Here is a 20,177-nt window from a genome sequence, read left to right on the forward strand (position 1 = left end):
CCCCCAGGACCTGAAGGACCGGACTTCCACTGGAGGAGTGACCCCCAGGAGTCCCTCTCCCTTGCCCAAGTGGAGGTTTCCCCGAGGAACCCCCCCCTTGCCTGCCTGCAGCGCTGAAGAGATCCCGAGATCTCTCATAGACTAACATTGCGAACCCGACGCTTGTTTCTACACCGCACCCGGCCGCCCCCGCGCTGCTGAGGGTGAAATTTCTGTGTGGACTTGTGTCCCCCCCCGGTGCCCTACAAAACCCCCCTGGTCTGCCCTCCGAAGACGCGGGTACGTACCTGCAAGCAGACCGGAACCGGGGCAGCCCCTTCTCTCCATTCTAGCCTATGTGTTTTGGGCACCACTTTGAACTCTGCACCTGACCGGCCCTGAGCTGCTGGTGTGGTGACTTTGGGGTTGCTCTGAACCCCCAACGGTGGGCTACCTTGGACCAAGAACTGAACCCTGTAAGTGTCTTACTTACCTGGTAAAACTAACAAATACTTACCTCCCCTAGGAACTGTGAAAATTGCACTAAGTGTCCACTTTTAAAACAGCTATTTGTGAATAACTTGAAAAGTATACATGCAATTTTTATGATTTGAAGTTCCTAAAGTACTTACCTGCAATACCTTTCGAATGAGCTATTACCTGTAGAATTGGAACCTGTGGTTCTTAAAATAAACTAAGAAAAGATATTTTTCTATATAAAAACCTATTGGCTGGATTTGTCTCTGAGTGTGTGTACCTCATTTATTGTCTATGTGTATGTACAACAAATGCTTAACACTACTCCTTGGATAAGCCTACTGCTCGACCACACTACCACAAAATAGAGCATTAGTATTATCTATTTTTACCACTATTTTACCTCTAAGGGGAACCCTTGGACTCTGTGCATGCTATTCCTTACTTTGAAATAGCACATACAGAGCCAACTTCCTACATTAGTATTTTATTTTTTAGAAAATAAACTCCTGCTTTGGAAGTTTGTTTTTGGAAAACAAAAAAGTTTGCTAAGCAGCCGAATGAAAAATGGTGGCTGCACTAGCAAACATATAGGGGGTCATTATGAGCACGGCGGGATTTCCCACTGTGTTTATGCTGGCGGTCTTTAGACCACCAGCCAGTTGAAGACCCCGCCGGCCCAATAAAGAACATTCCGCTGGGCTGGTGGGAGGAAACAGTGTTTCCGCCAGCCGGTCCAGCGGAATGCTGGGTCTGGACATTGCCGACAGCTCCACATGGAGCCGTAGTCAATGTCGCAGTGCGGTGGGTGCAGTAGCACCCGTCGCGCATATCACTGCCCGTAAATTGGGCAGTGACATGTGTGATGGGGCTGTGCACGGGGTCCCCTGCATTGCCCGTGCCATGTGCAATTTCTGCCACCGCCGGCATGGCTGTCTGGACCGCCATGTTCATAATGACCCCCGTAGTGCCTTCAGAGGAGCATGTTGTTTTGCTTCCATCTCCTCTGAAGGCGTTCAGATCTCTACACATGACAGATGGTAATCCACCAGGTTGGCGGAGTTTTTGGTCTTTGCTTCCAATTGTACGACCGTCCACCCACCAAGTCTCTAAGTAAGCCCCTTTGTGTTTCTACAGATCCACACTTTGTACCTATTGTAAGCCTGAGATGTCAGACAAAAGTCGTGCATCAGTTTTTATCGCTGACAAATCTCTACACAGTGAAATATTAATGTCCACGTAATATAACACTAAAATAACAAGCTTGTAAAATGCCCAACACTTGTTAAATCTTAAGTACAGACAAAGGAAGTAAAGAGAGAATAGCAATATTTCAAGAATCTGAGTTGTGAAAATGACTCACATCAGCGCCATAGGCTCCAAAACCCCACTGAAGGTGGCAGGTAGGGTTACATGTGACCTGGATCTGTCCCATTCACATCGATCAAATGGAAACTATGGAGGCTGCAGAGATGTGCAGGGTAACAGCTGGGCTTGAGCGGGAGTTGCTGGTGGGCAGAGAGGGAGAAAACCACCCAGAAATCGGCTAGGGAGAATCATTGTAGAGTAGGTAGCACAGAGAAGAAATGTCACCAAACATGGCGGCGCTCCTGAACAACTGAGAATCACAGGACTGTATGAGGTTGACCAGCTTGAGAGTGTAATGCAGAGAGAGTGCATAGATTATGAACCAACCACTGTTTCCACAGCTTGCAGTACTGGGGTTTCCACTGTACCCTCATAACAAATTGATATTATTGAAAAATGTATTGGCTTACTCAATAATGTGCTATTTATGTCACTTTTGTACTATAGTTCTTTCTGTCTGTGATATTATATAGATATAATTTGTTCAAGCTCTCCATACTGTCCTATACTGTCTGTGCTACTATCGCTGCTAACGTGCCTTGTTCCCATTCAGTGGCACCCAGAATCCTTGATGCTGGGGTCCCTCGTGAGCGCAGTGCCACCGAGAGACAAGAAGTGACGCTGGAGTGCGTGGCCGAAGGAACTCCGGAACCAGAGATCGCATGGTTGAAGGACGGCAGGTTGCTAGAGCTCCACTCTGACCCCCGCTCTAGGTATGAGAACCGCTGACCATGGCCCGAGGGGCCGCATGTGTCTAGATCTACAGGCTCAGGGATGGGGTGCTGGGCTAGTGGGAAAAGTAAGAGGATCTGGGATCAGCTCACTGTCATCCTAAGGAAAAGATCTTCAGCCGCAAGATGTGCAGAGGCTGAACCTGGTCCTCCTTGATAGATGGGGACAGCTGGGCCATGGGTGAAGGTTTTCCTTAATTAATTAAGGGAAATATTGTTGGTCCCAATGTGCAATATTCTTTATACATGAATCAATCAATCAGGGATTTATAAAGTGCGGGAAATCACCCATGAGGGTCTCAAGGCGCGGAGGATGTTACTGCCTCCTGGTCATCTGTTCACTCAAACAGCCAGGTCTTGAGTTCCTTCCTGAAGTCCTGGAGCGATGGTGTGGGCCTGAGGTGCAGGGAAGGTTGTTCCAGGCTTTGGCTTCCAGATGTGAGAAGGAGTGTCCTCCGCTGTTGACTCTGCAGATCGGGGTGTTTGAGAGGAAGAGAGAGGCGGATCGAAGGCGTCTGGTAGGCTGGTGGAAGGGCATTCTGTAGGAGGCTGGCCTGGCTTGTAGTGGGTACCAAGGGGTACTTACACTCTGTACCAGGTCCAGTTATCCCTTATTAGTGTAGAAGAGGTGTCTAGCAGCTTAGGCTGATAGAAAAGGTAGCTTAGCAGAGCAGCTTAGGCTGAACTAGGAGACGTGTGAAGCTCCTACTATACCACTGGTGTCATATGCACAATATCATAAGAAAACACAATACACAGATATACTAAAAATAAAGGACCTTTATTTTTATGACAATATGCCAAAAGTATCTCAGTGAGTACCCTCAGTATGAGGATAGCAAATATTCACAAGATATATGTACACAATACCAAAAATATGCAGTAATAGTAATAGAAAGCAATGCAAGCAATGTACAGTCACAATAGATTGCAATGAGAGCACATAGGTATAGGGGCAACACAAACCATATACTCTAGAAGTGGAATGCGAACCACGAATGGACCCCAAACCTATGTGAGCTTGTAGAGGGTCGCTGGGACTGTGAGAAAACAGTGAGGGTTAGAAAAATAGCCCACCCCAAGACCCTGAAAAGTAGGTGTAAAGTGCACCTAAGTTCCCCAGAGAGCACAGAAGTTGTGATAGGGGAATTCTGCAAGGAAGACCAACACCAGCAATGCAACAATGGATTTCCAGAAGAGAGTACCTGTGGAACAAGGGAACCAAGTCCAAGAGTCACACTCAAGTCGTGAGTGGGCAGTTGCCCAAGAAATGCCAGCTGAGGGTGCAAAGAAGCTGCCACCGGATGGTAGAAGCTGTGGATTCTGCAAGAACGAAGAGGACTAGGAACTTCCCATTTGGAGGATGGATGTCCTACATCGTGAAGAAGCTTGCAGAGGTGTTTCCGTGCAGAAAGACCGCAAATAAGCCTTGCTAGCTGCAAGGGTTGCGGTTAGGGTTTTTGGATGCTGCTGTGGCCCAGGAGGGACCAGGATGTTACCAATTGCGTGAGGAGACAGAGGGCGCGCCCAGCAAGACAAGGAGCCCACTCAGAAGCAAGCAGCACCCACAGAAGTGCCGGAACAGGCACTACAAAGAAGAGTGAACCAGAGCTCACCCGAAGTCACAAAAGAAGGTCCCACGACACCGGAGGACAACTCAGGAGGTCGTGCACTGCAGGTTAGAGTGTCGGGGACCCAGGCTTGGCTGTGCACAAAGGAAATCCTGGAAGAGTGCACAGGAGCCGGAGCAGCTGCAAATCACGCGGTACACAGCAATGCAGTCTAGCGTCGGGAGGCAAGGACTTACCTCCACCAAACTTGGACTGAAGAGTCACTGGACTGTGGGAGTCACTTGGACAGAGTTGCTGAGTTCCAGGGACCACGCTCGTCATGCTGAGAGGGGACCCAGAGGACCGGTGATGCAGTCTTTTGGTGCCTGCGGTTGCAGGGGGAAGATTCCGTCGACCCACGGGAGATTTCTTCGGAGCTTCTAGTGCAGAGAGGAGGCAGACTACCCCCACAGCATGCACCACCAGGAAAACAGTCGAGAAGGCCGCAGGATCAGTGATACAAGGTTGCAGTAGTCGTCTTTGCTACTTTGTTGCGGTTTTGCAGGCGTCCAGAGCAGTCAACGCTCGATTCCTTGGCAAAAGGTGAAGAGAGAGATGCAGAGGAACTCTGATGAGCTCTTGCATTCGTTATCTAAAGAATTCCCCAAAGCAGAGACCCTAAATAGCCAGAAAAGGAGGTTTGGCTACTTAGGAAGGAGGATAGGCTAGCAACAAAGGTAAGAGCCTATCAGAAGGAGTCTCTGACGTCACCTGCTGGCACTGGCCACTCAGAGCAGTCCAGTGTGCCAGCAGCACCTCTGTTTCCAAGATGGCAGAGGTCTGGAGAACACTGGAGGAGCTCTGGGCACCTCCCAGGGGAGGTGCAGGTCAGGGGAGTGGTCACTCCCCTTTCCTTTGTCCAGTTTCGTGCCAGAGCAGGGCTGGGGGATCCCTGAACCGGTGTAGACTGGCTTATGCAGAGATGGGCACCATCTGTGCCCATCAAAGCATTTCCAGAGGCTGGGGGAGGCTACTCCTCCCCAGCCCTGACACCTTTTTCCAAAGGGAGAGGGTGTAACACCCTCTCTCTGAGGAAGTCCTTTGTTCTGCCTTCCTGGGCCAAGCCTGGCTGGACCCCAGGAGGGCAGAAACCTGTCTGAGGGGTTGGCAGCAGCAGCAGCTGCAGTGAAACCCCGGGAAAGGCAGTTTGGCAGTACCCGGGTCTGTGCTAGAGACCCGGGGGATCATGGAATTGTCTCCCCAATGCCAGGATGGCATTGGGGTGGCAATTCCATGATCTTAGACATGTTACGTGGCCATGTACGGAGTTACCATTGTGAAGCTATACATAGATAGTAACCTATGTATAGTGCACGCGTGTAATGGTGTCCCCGCACTCACAAAGTCCGGGGAATTTGCCCTGAACAATGTGAAGGCACCTTGGCTAGTGCCTGGGTGCCCACACACTAAGGGGCTCATTCTGAGCCCGGCAGGCGGCGGGCGCTGCCCGCCGGGCGGAAACCGCTGAAAGACCGCACCGCGGTCAATAGACCGCGGGGGTCATTTTGACTTTCCCGCTGGGCCGGCGGGCTATCGCCAGAAGATCGCCCGCTGGCCCAGCGGGAAAGCCCCTGCAACGAGGAAGCCGGCTCCGAATGGAGCCGGCGGAGTTGCAGGGGTGCGACGGGTGCAGTAGCACCCGTCGCGATTTCTTTGTGGGGCCCTGTTAGGGGGCCCCTGCACTGCCCATGCCAGTGGCATGGGCAGTGCAGGGGCCCCCAGGGGCCCCACGACACCCGTTCCCGCCATCCTGTTCCTGGCGGGTTTTACCGCCAGGAACAGGATGGCGGGAAGGGGGTCGGAATCCCCATGGCGGCGCGGGAAACCGCCGGATCCCCTTTTCTGACCGCGGCTTTACTGCTGCAGTCAGAATGGGCACTGAAGCACCGCCAGCCTGTTGGCGGTGCTTCCGTTGCCCGTGGCCCTGGCGGTTTAGGACCGCCAGGGTCAGAATGAGGGCCTAAGTAACTTAGCACCCAACCTTTACCAGGTAAAGGTTAGACATATAGGTGACTTATAAGTTACTTAAGTGCAGTGGTAAATGGCTGTGAAATAACGTGGACGTTATTTCACTCAGGCTGCAATGGCAGGCCTGTGTAAGAATTGTCAGAGCTCCCTATGGGTGGCAAAAGAAATGCTGCTGCCCATAGGGATCTCCTGGAACCCCAATACCCTGGGTACCTCAGTACCATATACTAGGGAATTATAAGGGTGTTCCAGTATGCCAATATGAATTGGTGAAATTGTTCACTAGCCTGTTAGTGACAATTTGCACAGAGAGAGCATAACCACTGAGGTTCTGGTTAGCAGAGCCTCAGTGAGACAGTTAGGCATCACCCAGGGAACACATACATATAGGTCACAAACTTATGAGCACTGGGGTCCTGACTAGCAGGGTCCCAGTGACACATAACAAACATACTGAAAACATAGGGTTTTCACTATGAGCACTGGGCCCTGGCTAGCAGGATCCCAGTGAGACAGTGAAAACACCCTGACATACACTCACAAACAGGCCAAAAGTGGGGGTAACAAGGCTAGAAAGAGGCTACTTTCTCACACATTCATTTGTTGATGTACGCTGGCCTTCATTGTGCATGGCTTTGTTGGCATAGGTCAGCATCTTGAACTGGTATCAAGATATCAAAAGGCTACCTTACTGCGATGGAATGATCTAACATCTGGCACCTCATGGTGACCCCCCCTTACAACTTAGTGAAAATCCCCGCTGCATGCTGCACACATGTGAGACGGGTGCTTGTGTGGTCCATGCTAAGCTCAGTGGTGATGGTTCATGCATGAGGCATAATGCAATGTCCAAGCATGCAGTGGCTCCTGAGCAGGACTGGACCTCCGATTGGTGAACAATGGTCTGGAATAATTTCTCAGGTGGAGAGGTGAGCTGCTGGCAAAATGGATAGGTGTGGATTTAGTAGGGTTGTTTGGGAGATCATGGTAGTAAACTGAGGTTTGGGTGAACTAGATGTGGCAGAGTAGGGAAGAGCTTAGGCAGGGTTATTTTGGAGGTGAAAGTAGTAGAATGTGTTTGGGATGAGTCAGAGTGGGGATGGAGGATAGATTGATAGAGACATGACATATGGTGATGGGTAGACAAAGTAAAGCTTACAAGAGAGTAAATGTATATTATTTTTATTTATTTATAATGTTATGTATATATATATATATATATATATATATATATATATATATATATATATATACACATTTTTTTAAATCATTTTTATTTAATTTATTTATTCATTATTTTTTTAACTTTAATTTACTTATTTATAATTTGAATTTTATTTATATATTTTATTTTACTTCTTTTAATTTATTTTTTCTCTAGTAAAGTAGGACTAGAATAATAAATAAATAGATATGTAAATACATAATAAGGGAATATATTTTCAAGGAATATAATAATGGATATAATAATATGTGAAGAAAAGTAGTATTGAATAAACACGGACTTTCATGATTTGTAATATTTTATGTTAATTAATAAGTGCACCTTTCTAACATTCATTTATCTTTCCTCAATGTTTGAATAGCGAAATTCTTGCTCTTAAATAGATAATAAAACATTTGATCAGTGTGATATAAAAACGAAAGCAAGGATTCATAAGTATCTAATATAACAACTTATCTAGGAGCTATGCAATGACCTATGAACATGTTAAGCATAGAATAACATAGACATATATAGGGATATACACACACACATACATGCACACATGCACACACACACACATATACACACACACACACATATATATATATATATATATATATATATATATATATATATATATATATATGAAACTGTGAGTAAAAATACATTTGTTAAACAGATTTAAAGAGTATGTGTATAATTTATTGTTATGACATAGTAACTATACCTATTTCCTAAAGAATTATATGTATCTAGAATATACACATAATCAGATTAAAAATATTTATCAACGCAGATATGGGTCTCACGCCTGCTTCCCTTCTTGGCTAAAAATGTGTGACCTTGGGCAAATTACTTTAGCTCCTTGTGCCTCAGTTCCTTTATGTGCCTAAAGTGGGTTTGCATGGAAACAGGCTCACCAATAGGGCCGGAACAGTACAAAATTGGATATTTCTACATGCACTTCACTGAGTGGCAAACAGCCTCAGGTTTGGGGCACAATAGGTTAGAGGGCTGTTGTATAATAAACTACTTATGATGCACTAACATTTTACCATGTCTCTGTGCAGTCTTTCTGCTGATGGAAGATCCCTGGTCCTGACGGCGCCCCAGGCCTCTGACGCAGGGACATACACTTGCCGCGCTCGGAACACTGCTGGCGAAGACACCAAAGTGTTTGTGTTGAACATTCATGGTGAGTGGCAGATAGACCAGGCTGTGGGATCTGTGGCAGCAAGGTTTTGAGTGGGATGAAAAAGTTGGGTGACCTATAGAAGGGTTGTGATCCAATAAGCTTCCGCAGGAGTCCTTTCCAGCATGTGCACCCTATGTGACAACGGGCGTGGCCTACTGCACGTGAACTGGAATCCTAAACTTGACCCCCTCTGACCTATATTTGGGTGCTTCTGTCTTTATTTTCTGTTGATGCATTCAAATAAGTCACCCAACAATGAACTCACTGCCTTGTGCCTCAACTGGGAGTTTTATTCACAAGGCTATTTATATTGCAGTCGGGCGCCTGGTTGTGTTGTGGATCCAAGGCACTTTTTAATGCCCAATTGAGTTTATGCTGTTACCTTTATAACTCATGTGATTGATTCAGCTGTTGAATTTTGGACTGTGCTTTCGTCAGTCCGACACCTTACCATTATGTGTATTAGTTCCACAAGGGGACAGCAGCCAGAGTTTATCCCTGGACTCGATTTCTGTGTTTTTTATGGTTCTGTTACATTTAGGGGTTTGCGAATTTGAGTAATTTTCTGTTGCGTAATCACACAAAATTTCAACTAAATTGTGCAAAATGCGAATCAATCATTTTGTCCTATATTTTAGCAGGAAATGCGTCCTTGCATGAATTTTTTACGCGAGGATGTATGTCACACTAGAAGAGTGCAAAAAAGCTGTTGCATTCTGTTGTTCCATTGCGCTTGCCGTAAATTTATACTGTGAATGTCACATTCAGTGTAAACTTTTAAGGCGAACTGTGCATAATTTTATGAAGCGGCATAATGGCGTATTTTTGGGAATTTTGCATAACAAACGCAACACAAAATTCCTGAAATTGCACAAATTACTCCAGCGTAATTTGGACTTTGCCCAGGCCTAAGGCAAATTTTCATCCATTACATGATCCAGTTAAGGCGAACACGTGACCTCATGCTGTACGTCATTTTACATCCATGCAAGCTGTAGGAAAATTGATTATATTATGTGTGGCTGCGAGACCTCACCATATAATAACGTCACAATCTTTATCAGGCCAACTTAAGTATTAAAAAAACCCTTAGCTCACTCCTGAGTCTAAAGCATTTAAAAGTATGAAAACAGTTATTAAGGAAAAAACACAACAAAATAAAAATCCAATGCCAATTTATAAAAAAAAAGATAGTGTATTTGTATCGTAAAATAGAGACCAAAGCGATATAAATCTACTGAGGGTAACTGAGATATGAATTTTATCCATCTTTTATGTGGTCTCTTTAGGAATCTCATTAGGACCTCGTTGTCTCTTATATGAGAAGTTGAGACCCTATAAGTTTACAGAGATGAATTTCTACCGTAAATTGCCACGACACTAGATAAAACATTTCAGACATGACAAGAAATTCATTAGTTCATAAATCGGCCATGATACTGAGTAAAGTTCAATGGAAGGCACTAACTGTACATATCTGTATGATGGACACACGCTTTTTAAAAAGTTCTTTTTATCTTATTGTACGACTCTTTTACTGTATTTTAAGTATGATCATAGACTTAGTTCTAAGGAACGTACCATCGATATTTATCTGATTGCTGGCTATTGGGTTTTATCAGTACTATGTATGATTGTTATTATGAATTTTAACGGCTCAACTTCATCATGTAAGATTGTTATTTTTTAATTTTAATGGTCTAAACTTTTAGACCGAATGAACATGAATAAATAAATAAATAACTGAGATATGAATTTTTAAAGATAAGTAAATCACTGTAGTTTTTGATAAACTGTTTTGATTAGAATGAAATGTGAGTTCCCTGCCCTTGGCTGTCAGAAACCTTCCAAAGCATATTGACTCATTACATACAATATAAAAAGGTGTCCACCATCACCCCTGGACATGGCTTTCATATTAATATGCCACACTAGAAAAAGATTATAGTTCCTGTTAATGTGTACCCATGGTTCCTTGATAAGAGTTCAGAGAAAAATCCATTGACCCACCATTCATGAGAATGAGTCATTGATGTAAACCTGCTATGGCCCCTGTGCAAGAGTGCAGACCTAGGATGAGAGGACAGGACTGGATCCTGTTAGCGTGAACGTGGGGCGAGGCTCTGGACCTGTGGGTGGAAGTTTCAGATGGACTGGCAGGGAAGAATCTCAGATTGCTGAAGGGAAATAAATTCACACAGATTTCTGCCACTTGTTTTCATTGGTTGATTTGTGATCTCTAAGGCACTACGTGTGGCTAGGAGGTGCTTCAGGGCCGTCACGTATTCGATTTTACACCGAGGTGACCTGCCACGTTCGTCACAAACTGATGCAATGAAATGATTTTCTTTCCTGTGAGCGCTAACCCCTAAGTAGGACACTGATGTGGTTGTGAACGTGGTGAGGTTTTGTTTTTCATTTCACTATAGATGAGTAGATACAACTTGCTACCCATATTCTTGGTGATGCTGTGGATATGACGGCTCCTCGTGCTTTTTGCTCTTTGTGGCCAGAGGTTGGTCTTGGTGATGCGATGGATCTTCAGTTTTGGGTGTTAGGTCCCGCCCTTTCAAACTCTTTGTAGCCCTTTCTAGATTGTATGGTGTTGTGCCTTGAAAGTCTTGGCTACGCTGTTTGCATGACCTTGGCCTCCTGCAAGGGGCGTAACCCGAACACGCTCACATGTTGCTTCTATGTCGAATATCATGGTTGTAAGGTAATTGCAAAAAAAACCTAAAAAAGACCAATATAAAAAAACTGTGAGTGTTTCTACTCTGCATCCTTGACCCTGTCTTTTCTTTCCCCAGTTCCTCCAACTATCAATCGAGGAAGCAGCGAATCAAAAGTTATCACTGCTGTTCCCGGTGGACTGGTGACGCTGGAGTGCCAAGCCCAGAGCTCCCTGCCTGTCCACATGAACTGGTTAAAAGATGGACTTCCGCTTCCTGTGTTTGACCGGATCCGGCTCTCCACTTCTGGGAGCACGCTCAGGTGAGAGAGGAGGCCCTGGAGTCCCGCTGCATAAAGAGACAGCACATCTCGCAGGGTGGGGGGCACAGATACAGAAGCGAGGGCGGATATACACCAATGTAGGACATCACCTTCGATGTGCAATGTATTGTGGGAATGGATTGTAAACATATGTTTAGCACTAATTTTTCAATAAGTGTCCATGGGTGTTGCTCCCCTCTGTCCTGTACTGATGGAAGACACACTGTCAGTGAAAGGAAGATATAAACCAACTTTGTCACTTTTGTTTGCCTCTCATTTTCTCACAGGATTTCTCAGGTGCAGGTCTTGGATGCTGGTAATTACACCTGCATTGCCTCCAGCCAGGCGGGTGCAGCCGAGAGGACATTCATCCTTCTAGTCCAGAGTAAGTCTTCCTTGCAGTTTATTGGATGACATGCTTCAGTAGAAAAGTCTTACGAGTAGAATAAATACAAAAATCATAGGAACCTCACCAGAAGCAGTGGAAAGGATGGGGATCGCTGTGATTCATAGCGGGCAAAACATGCATGGTGTGTCAAAGGTGGAAGAAGACATGCATCGTGGTATACTCAAGGGTGTGATTTACGTAGAGTGTCCTGCGGAATTTCAAGCGGTCAAAATATGAGGTCCAAGCTCACTTCGTGCAGAGTTCCTAATTCTAAATGGGCACAGATCTGAGCATTATGTAACTCATCAGACTATGAAACTAGACTATGGGGCCGATTATGAGTACTGCGGACGGGAAGACCCATCTGCCGAACTTCCAATGGGGAGGTTGCCCCTTACTGGCGCCCTCCCCACCGGCCCGATTACGACCTTCCCGCTGGGCTGACGGGCAGAAACCAAGGTTTCCGCCTATCAGCCCAGCGGGAAAGTAGTGGCTGCATTGTCGCCGGCTCGTAATCAAGTCGGCCGCAATGCTTCCGCCCACAGGGAGCACAAGTACCCTCGCAATGCGCACCGTCTGCACAGCAGACAGTGCATATTACCAGGGCCTTGGCAGTGGAATCCCTGATTCCAATCTGCACCGCCATCAGCTCGTCGTGATTTTCGATCCCGGTGGAGATGGTGGTTGTTTGGCGGTCCGACTGTTGACTGCCATACTCGTAATAAGGCCCTATGTCACTGTACTAACTGTGTAATTACATTGCTGACATTGTGCAAGAGGTTGTAGCCTTGTAAGAGGTTGTAGCATTGTAACAGAGTTAAACCTGAGACATTTTAAAGTAATTTTACTGGTTAAAAGAACACATCCAGTGGGGTGCAATGTGGATTTTGAATTCTAAAAGATCCAGGCTAGTGTTAGTGTATTGATAACAGTGTGGAAACTTGTGTAACGCTGGAGTTGTTGTTGATGTTGCACAAGATATGAACATTCCCAAACTAACGGGGTCTCTTTTGGTTAACTCTCATCGATGTCTTCTCGGCAAGGGTTGGCCTTAAACTCTGTTTATGGCTGGTGTAGCCTTAACTTTTCCGTCTCCTTCAGATGTCTTTGAGCTGTGTTTGTTGACCTTGAGCTGCCCTTGATCTGTGTCAGCCTGTCAGTGTTGCTTTTAACTATTTGGCTCTTTGGGGTCTCTGTCTCTTGACTGGTGTCTCTTTCAGTTGGCTGGTTCCTTGGGATGTCTTTGAGCTTTGTTTGACCGCTAGTGTCTCTTACAGATGGCCAGCTTGTTAAGGTGGCCTTGAACTGTGTTTGACGGCCTGTCCGTTGCAATTAACTGGCTTCTTGGGGTGGCCTTGACCTGTGTTGATGACCAGTGTCTTCTGTGAACTTGTGGTTTGGGAGAGCAATGAGATGTCTTCCATGACCTGCATGTTTTTGGATGGATGACTGCTCTCAGCAGCCTTGAGTTGAGTTTGACTGACAATGTTGCTTTCAGAGTCCTGCTGCTTTTCTTGACTTGACTTCTGTCTCATGCTGCAGGCCGCCCAGTTCTGGAGCAGGCAGAGAGCACAGAAGATGTGGCGGTGCTGGTTGGATCTGCTGTTACCTTAACCTGTGAGGCTCTTGGGACACCACGCCCAGCTCTGTCATGGGTCAAGGACGGGGAACCATTCACTCTCAGAAACAACCTGATCACCAATGGATTGGGAACAAGGTTGCACCTAGAGCACGTCCGTGCAAGTGATGCTGGACTTTACTCTTGTGTAGCAGTGAACCCAGCTGGGAAAGTTAGCAAACACTTCCGCCTTTCTGTCATGGGTAAGAACATCTGCTTTTACTTTTTACACCCCTGGCCTATGCTGTTTTAAAATGCAGTCAGTTTAGAATTCCTGATGTTTTGACAGCACATCTCAAATGCTTTGGATTTGAGCTCAGCCTCTGGTGCTGTGTAGAACCTGCTTCTCACTGTAGGTTAGAGTTCAAATTCCACTTAAGTGGACACTCTAAATCCAACAACAGGTAGGAAGCTTGCTCTCACTTCAACATAGAAATCTGCTCAGTCTGCAGAGTAGGACCTAGATCCTGAACAAATATTGACAGCTAGGAGGCTCGTTGTTGCACGACTTGTAGTACCCACAAAATCTAGAACACTTATTGCCCACCTCTGAGGACCAGCTGCCAAAGGGCCTAACATTAGAAATAAACAAAACAACAGAGAGCCAACAAATTCAGAGAATATAAGAAACAATCACACAATGAGTCAAGTAGATCCTTAATATTCAAAATCTTTTTAATCTTGATTCTTCTCAAATGTACAAGCCCAGCCAATGTGTTTCGCCCTTTTACGGGCTTCCTCAGGGCAGAGTTAAGTGATGTGGCCCAACATAACCAGGCAAGTCATTGATATCGGCAGAACAAAGATCCCACTGTCGAGCAGAACCCAACTCCTAATAAAAAGTCAAACTTAAGTCCATTACCAGTGCAGGCACTGTCTCACACTCCAGAGTCAGAACCTAGACTCCTCTTCCTTGAGGAATCTGTTTTCCAATGTAAAGTAGAAGTTTGCTCCGACCACAAGCTAAACATGCACTCAGACTCCATTGCGTCGTCTATCTCACAGTCCAGTTTAGAACACTGCTCCCTGCCCATTGTAGACATTATCCTCTAATGTAGGTTAATCCTAATTCTTACTTCAGAGTTGGCCCTGAAGTACTCCCACTTTAGAGTAGAAACTTAATTAGGGCCATCCCTTAATGAGGCACCCAGACCCCTCTCCTCTTCTTTGTACAGTCCAGCTCTCAGTCCAGTGTACAATAGAGATGCCAATACAATGCAGCCGTTATCTCTTGATACCTTGTACAGTCTACGTCTACTTTAAATACTGACTTTTGTAGAGAAGAACATCTGAAGGCTGAGATATGTTTGCTTATCATGAAAGGTTTCCCGGTTCACGTTCGTGGTCAGTTATTCCTGCTCCTGCTAAGTAATCACTTTATTAGCCGTTTCCATGCTCAGGGCCTCCATGTGCTTCTTATAGCCTCCACCTCTTAATAAAATCCACTCCTCACCCATTCATTGATCTATGCTGAAAATAATGGTTCCTTTGCTAAAGGGCCCCTTTGGCCCACTGACTGGTTCTAGGACGTTTACAGACATGGAGTCTTAACTCCTCATTCCCATTTTTTGCATATTTCAGCGCCCCCCCAGATCGAGGGATCCAGTCAAGCCACTGATGTGTACCTTGCTGTGAACGCCACCCTGGAACTAACGTGCAATGTGGCGGGCATTCCGACACCCACTGTGACCTGGGAGAAAGACGGCGTGCCACTGTCCAGCCCTGGAGGCGGAGCAAGAGCGGGGAAAATCCTACGCATAGAGCAGGTGCAGGTGCGTCATGTTACTGTTTGTGGGTTTGATTCTGAAGGTGGGTAGTTCTGAAGGTCTGTGCAGGTCTGTGGAGAACATTTCACCTTAAGGTCTCTAGCTTGAGGCTGATGTTGGTTGAGACAGAAGGACCTGTTACTTTTGAACATGACCTGAGTTTAGTTCTAGTGAAAAAGCTTGAGATTGGTGGAGACGATAAGAAACTGATTAACCTTTGAGTTGGTGCCTACAGAGGAGTAAAGAGTTTGACACAAAACTCTTTCTTGCATCTAAGAAGGTACCTCTAGGCCAGAAACCTAGATATCTAGAACCGAGCTGCAATGACATATAGGTCTAGGCTGCTATAAATTTCCATTGCCATATTTTACCATCCAATCACATTTACTGAATTCAAACAAGGTCAAATGTGGAAGCCATAGCTTTCTTGATAGACAGCTAGGGACAAGCTTTGGAGAGGCTAAGGACATGCTTCTCTGAAACGAAGAGTTGAGGCCATATAGCTTCATTTCTTTACTTTTTCTCCGGTTCTCATATTATGTGTTTCTCAATCCTTCCCGCTTTCTTGAAGATGGAAGACGCTGGTTTCTATGTCTGCCTGGCGAGAAGTCCTGCTGGTGATGCCTCTAGGGGCTTCTGGGTCCGGATGCAAGGTAGGTCATTGCTGTGCATGCAGTGGGGAGATGAGGGGAGATGCACTGTTTGTGTACAGCCTGAGTGTGGGTACTTTCACTTATTGATATATTTACACATTTTGTTAGCGCACATGCCAAATTACTTCAAGGTGTGCTGGTTTGAGGCTTGTGACATGGTAACCTATATGATTTGCCAGGATAACCAGAATGTTAGTTCATTCTAATGCAAGGCAGACTGGGATGTGGGATGGTAATGGCCTTGTGTTAGTCTGAGGGAGCAGTGATGAACACACTGTGGGATGTGATTTATTGAAGATAGGTCAGAGGTTAACTTTTATTCAAGAGGATGGAAGCTTGGAAGCTCTTATTTTGAATAACTTTGATTTCTAGGAAAATACTAAGACAATGCTATTGGAGTGTGATCTAAAGGGAAGAAGGGTGATCTAGTGCATGTGGGGTTACGGGAACGTTGTCTGGTCTTGAATAGGTCTTCAGCTTCATTCCATAACCTTTTTTGATGCTTGACCAAACTGTTCTGCTTTGATTGGTGTCCTAATGTAATTGTTTGGGATTGTCCCAGGCTGAGCTAATATATTTAGTGTTGGGTTTACTTCTGGCAAAGATTCTTTGATTTTGCATTGTGATACATCCAGTTAGGCTTTATGGTGTGAGTAGGTTTGATGCAGACAGATGTCACTTCATAATCTTTCTTGGTGAGAAATTCTTTGAGTGTGAAGATAGCCAGATGTCAAGACACAGGAGAGAGGCCAATGACCTGGTGTCTTCTCGAATTCCTTAGAAAACAATTTAACCTTGTGCCCAAACTAAGTTATGTTGTGTTCGGTTCCTCATATGAGCAGTGAAAGGCGACTCGACGGTGCAGAAGAAGATAGATGTGACCCCTGTCCACTTCATGGAGCTGGTTAATCTCCCTGTTCCTGGGGAGGACCAGCTCAAGTTAAGGCCCTTTGAGATGGATGGGGTCATTGCCAGAACAATAAGGTTGACTGTGAGTTTGGTATCTTGGAATTTCAAAGTAGGATGAGTGTTTCATCATTGCCCCGCAGTTGAAATCACCCAATATTTGGTCTGCACCTAGATGAATAAGAGGTCCTCTGTGATGATTTCAGGAGCCTGGCAGTATTCCCATTTGGATACAACATTTTACCCAAATAGATGTAGGCACGTCAACAGAAGATGAACCTCCTGCCCAATGTTGACCACTCCCAGTAGGCTGGGGAATAGGAAAATGGAGGGGTGGGTGGCACCCGTGCATGCTGCACCTCATAACTTCTGGCTGGCATTGGTGGTGCAAAAGAGTCCTGCATTTTAAACCAAGGTTTTCTCCTATGCTCCTGCAGTCCCGCCGAGAGTCATTGGACCCAGTGAGCCGCGTACCTTCACCGTGGTGCCAAATGGACAACTGGTTCTGGAGTGCCATGTCGAGGCAGAACCTTCTCCCAGCATAGAATGGCAGAAGGGAGGGAGGCCTTTACTGGTGAGTACTTGGAGAGTGGTGGGGTGCAACCTCTAACATGGACAGTGGGGGATCCATTTTGCAGCATTGGGTCTCACCTCAAGCCAGTCTCAGTCCTGGCTATCTTACTCACACTCTCGCACCTTTGGAAAACCCAGGCATAGGTTCATTCCTGATGCCACCCTTTAGGTTTTTATCATTATTCTATAGTATCCATTGCTTGTCTTGCTGTTTCACATGCCGTCTTACTATAAAGTAAGTCAGTACTTTTATGTCAACATAACATGTAGATCTTTGCTGGTTTCTGTGGAAATAGTTGTATACCACAATCAGAAAAACATCCTCTGAGTATTCAGGGTGCTATCAGTGACTGACGAAGGTTCATCAGCGGCTAGCTGTGACTGCTAAGCGGACGGGCGTAAACCTGCCGTCCTTCCTCCTTACGCCTTAAACCTACCTCTCTTGACGAGCTTGTGATACTCCCAGGCCCCTTACAGCCCACGGACTCCCTAAGGGTTTCTGATTCCTGTCTGAATGTTAACACAGCCCCTCATTCATGGGCTATGTACATATACGCACAACAGAACCATAAAAAATCTAAACAATTCAATAAAAAAATAAGTTAATGCAGCCAATAAATAAGATATTTAAAATGTAAAACCCCAAATAACACATTTACTAAAAATACTATAAGCATTAAAATAAATAAAATACATAAAAAAAATATATAAAATATAAAACAACACAAAATGATTTGAAATGTATTTTACATATATTATGACAACTATTGTGGTGTAAGAATATTAAGTATACTATCCCTGCTCTAGTTTATGCAACAGCAGGGAACGCGTTGGACTTCAGAGGGGTTATATTACTATTCCCACTCCAGTCACCGCAATAGTAGGGAAAGTGTTGGGCTTCGGAGAAGTTAGATTTACGATTCCCACTCCAGTCTGTGCAACAGCAGGGAACGCATTGGACTTCAGAGGGGTTCAATTTACCAATCTCACTCCAAAGCAGGACAACAGTAGGGAAAGCGTTGGACTTCAGAGGGGTAAAAATTACTGTTCCCACTCCAGTCATCGCAACAGAAGGGAAAGCGTTGAACTGCTTAGAAGTTAATTTTACTATTCCTACGGCACTCTAAAAAAGAGTAGTTAAGGTACTTCACTACAAACACATTACAGACAAAAGTAACACTGTGAATGTAAAAAAATATTAAACTCAGTATTAAAATTAATAATTAACATGAATAAATGTAATAAAACAACTCAAAACAGTTAATCAGTGTACATAATTGCTATTCAATAAAACAATTAGCAATTAATAAATAATTGTTATTTAATAAATAGTTAATTAACTTCCCACCCTATACCCCTCCCAACCTACAAAGGCTGCACCTAAAATATAACTAAAAACATATTTATTCCATAAATTTACATATTTAAAATCAACTAAACAATTAACAATTAATAATAAATTGTAAAATAATTAGTATTCAATTAACTTCCAGGCCCATACCCCTACAAACCTACCAGCCCACAACTAAAATATAATTCAAATAAATCAGAATTCCAAAATGTACATATTTAAAATTCAATTAAATACTTAATTTACTCATACTAAATGATAATTAATTGTTACTTGTACTCCTAGAAACCCTGCCCTGCACTCTTAGAAACCAAGCATCCTGCCACTAAAATTTAAGTAAAATAAATCAGTCCTCCATAATTTACATAAATAAAATTCAATGAAATAGTACATTTACAATTAATAATAAATTGCTAATTAATTATTATTTAACTAATATCCGACTCTACACCCTTACAAATCTAGCAGCCTACAACTAAAATATTTTTGTAAGTATTCCATAAGTTCCATAATTAAACATCAATTAAATAATTATGCATCAATTAATAGTTAATTGTTAATTAATTATTAATTATTTAACTTACTACCATGTACCCCTACAAACCTAACAGCTCGCAAATAACATGTAACAAAAATAAATCAGTATTACATAACCTACATAGCAGACATCAAACAAATAATTAAATATTTCATGATTAATTATAACCTAGTTCAGTGGTTCCCAACCTGTGGTCTGGGGACCCCTGGGGGTCCGCAGAGGCTCCTCATGGATTCCGTGACTGCTGAGAAAATAAAAAAATATCAACAGATTAGGTCCTCAGTTTTCAGTAATCACTCAGTGGGGGTCCCCCAGATTCCAATCATGATTCAGTGGGGGTCCCCAGGTTCCAGTATTGATAAAGTGGGGAAGTCAAAAGGTTGGGAACCATTGACCTAGTTACCATCCCACCCTATCTCCTTATAAGCCCAATGATCCACTAAAACACTATAAATTACTATTAAAAAATTATTAAACATTATAAAACTTCCATAATTACAAACTATATTTTGAAAAATGAATAACTTATATAAACAATAGTAGCCCATAAAAGTAAAATATCAACTAAAGCACATTCGTATAGCTTAAAAATATATATTTTTAACCACTATATTAATATAATTGAAATTAAAAAACATCAATATTATTTAAAACGATATTACCTCAATAAAACGATATTCTTGACAGTGGTATTTGTAATCAGGATATTGGTGTGTCACGATATTACATTTCTGATATTCCTGTCTCCACGTATTTTTAAGTCAATATTTTACCCAAATGCCCCATTTGCACCACTGTGATGCATTGCATTATATCTTTCCTGTACCACTGCCCCAGCTGCAACACAAATAAGAAAAT

At 44.2% G+C, this 20,177-nt stretch overlaps 1 protein-coding gene across 2 annotated transcripts in view; it reads left to right on the top strand.

Moving 5' to 3' along the window:
* HMCN2 (hemicentin 2) overlaps positions 1-20,177 on the top strand; it is an 816,728-nt gene that overhangs the window by 692,093 nt on the left and 104,458 nt on the right. For both annotated transcript variants that reach the window (XM_069237054.1, XM_069237056.1), the window contains 8 exons: positions 2,378-2,537; positions 8,411-8,535; positions 11,343-11,526; positions 11,814-11,911; positions 13,457-13,735; positions 15,114-15,304; positions 15,870-15,951; positions 17,295-17,431. In XM_069237054.1, coding sequence (XP_069093155.1) covers positions 2,378-2,537; positions 8,411-8,535; positions 11,343-11,526; positions 11,814-11,911; positions 13,457-13,735; positions 15,114-15,304; positions 15,870-15,951; positions 17,295-17,431 — 1,256 coding nt within the window. The remainder of the gene's footprint in view (positions 1-2,377; positions 2,538-8,410; positions 8,536-11,342; positions 11,527-11,813; positions 11,912-13,456; positions 13,736-15,113; positions 15,305-15,869; positions 15,952-17,294; positions 17,432-20,177) is intronic.

The sequence above is a fragment of the Pleurodeles waltl genome, chromosome 6, assembly GCF_031143425.1.
Source record: "Pleurodeles waltl isolate 20211129_DDA chromosome 6, aPleWal1.hap1.20221129, whole genome shotgun sequence".
Classification (NCBI taxonomy): domain Eukaryota; kingdom Metazoa; phylum Chordata; class Amphibia; order Caudata; family Salamandridae; genus Pleurodeles; species Pleurodeles waltl.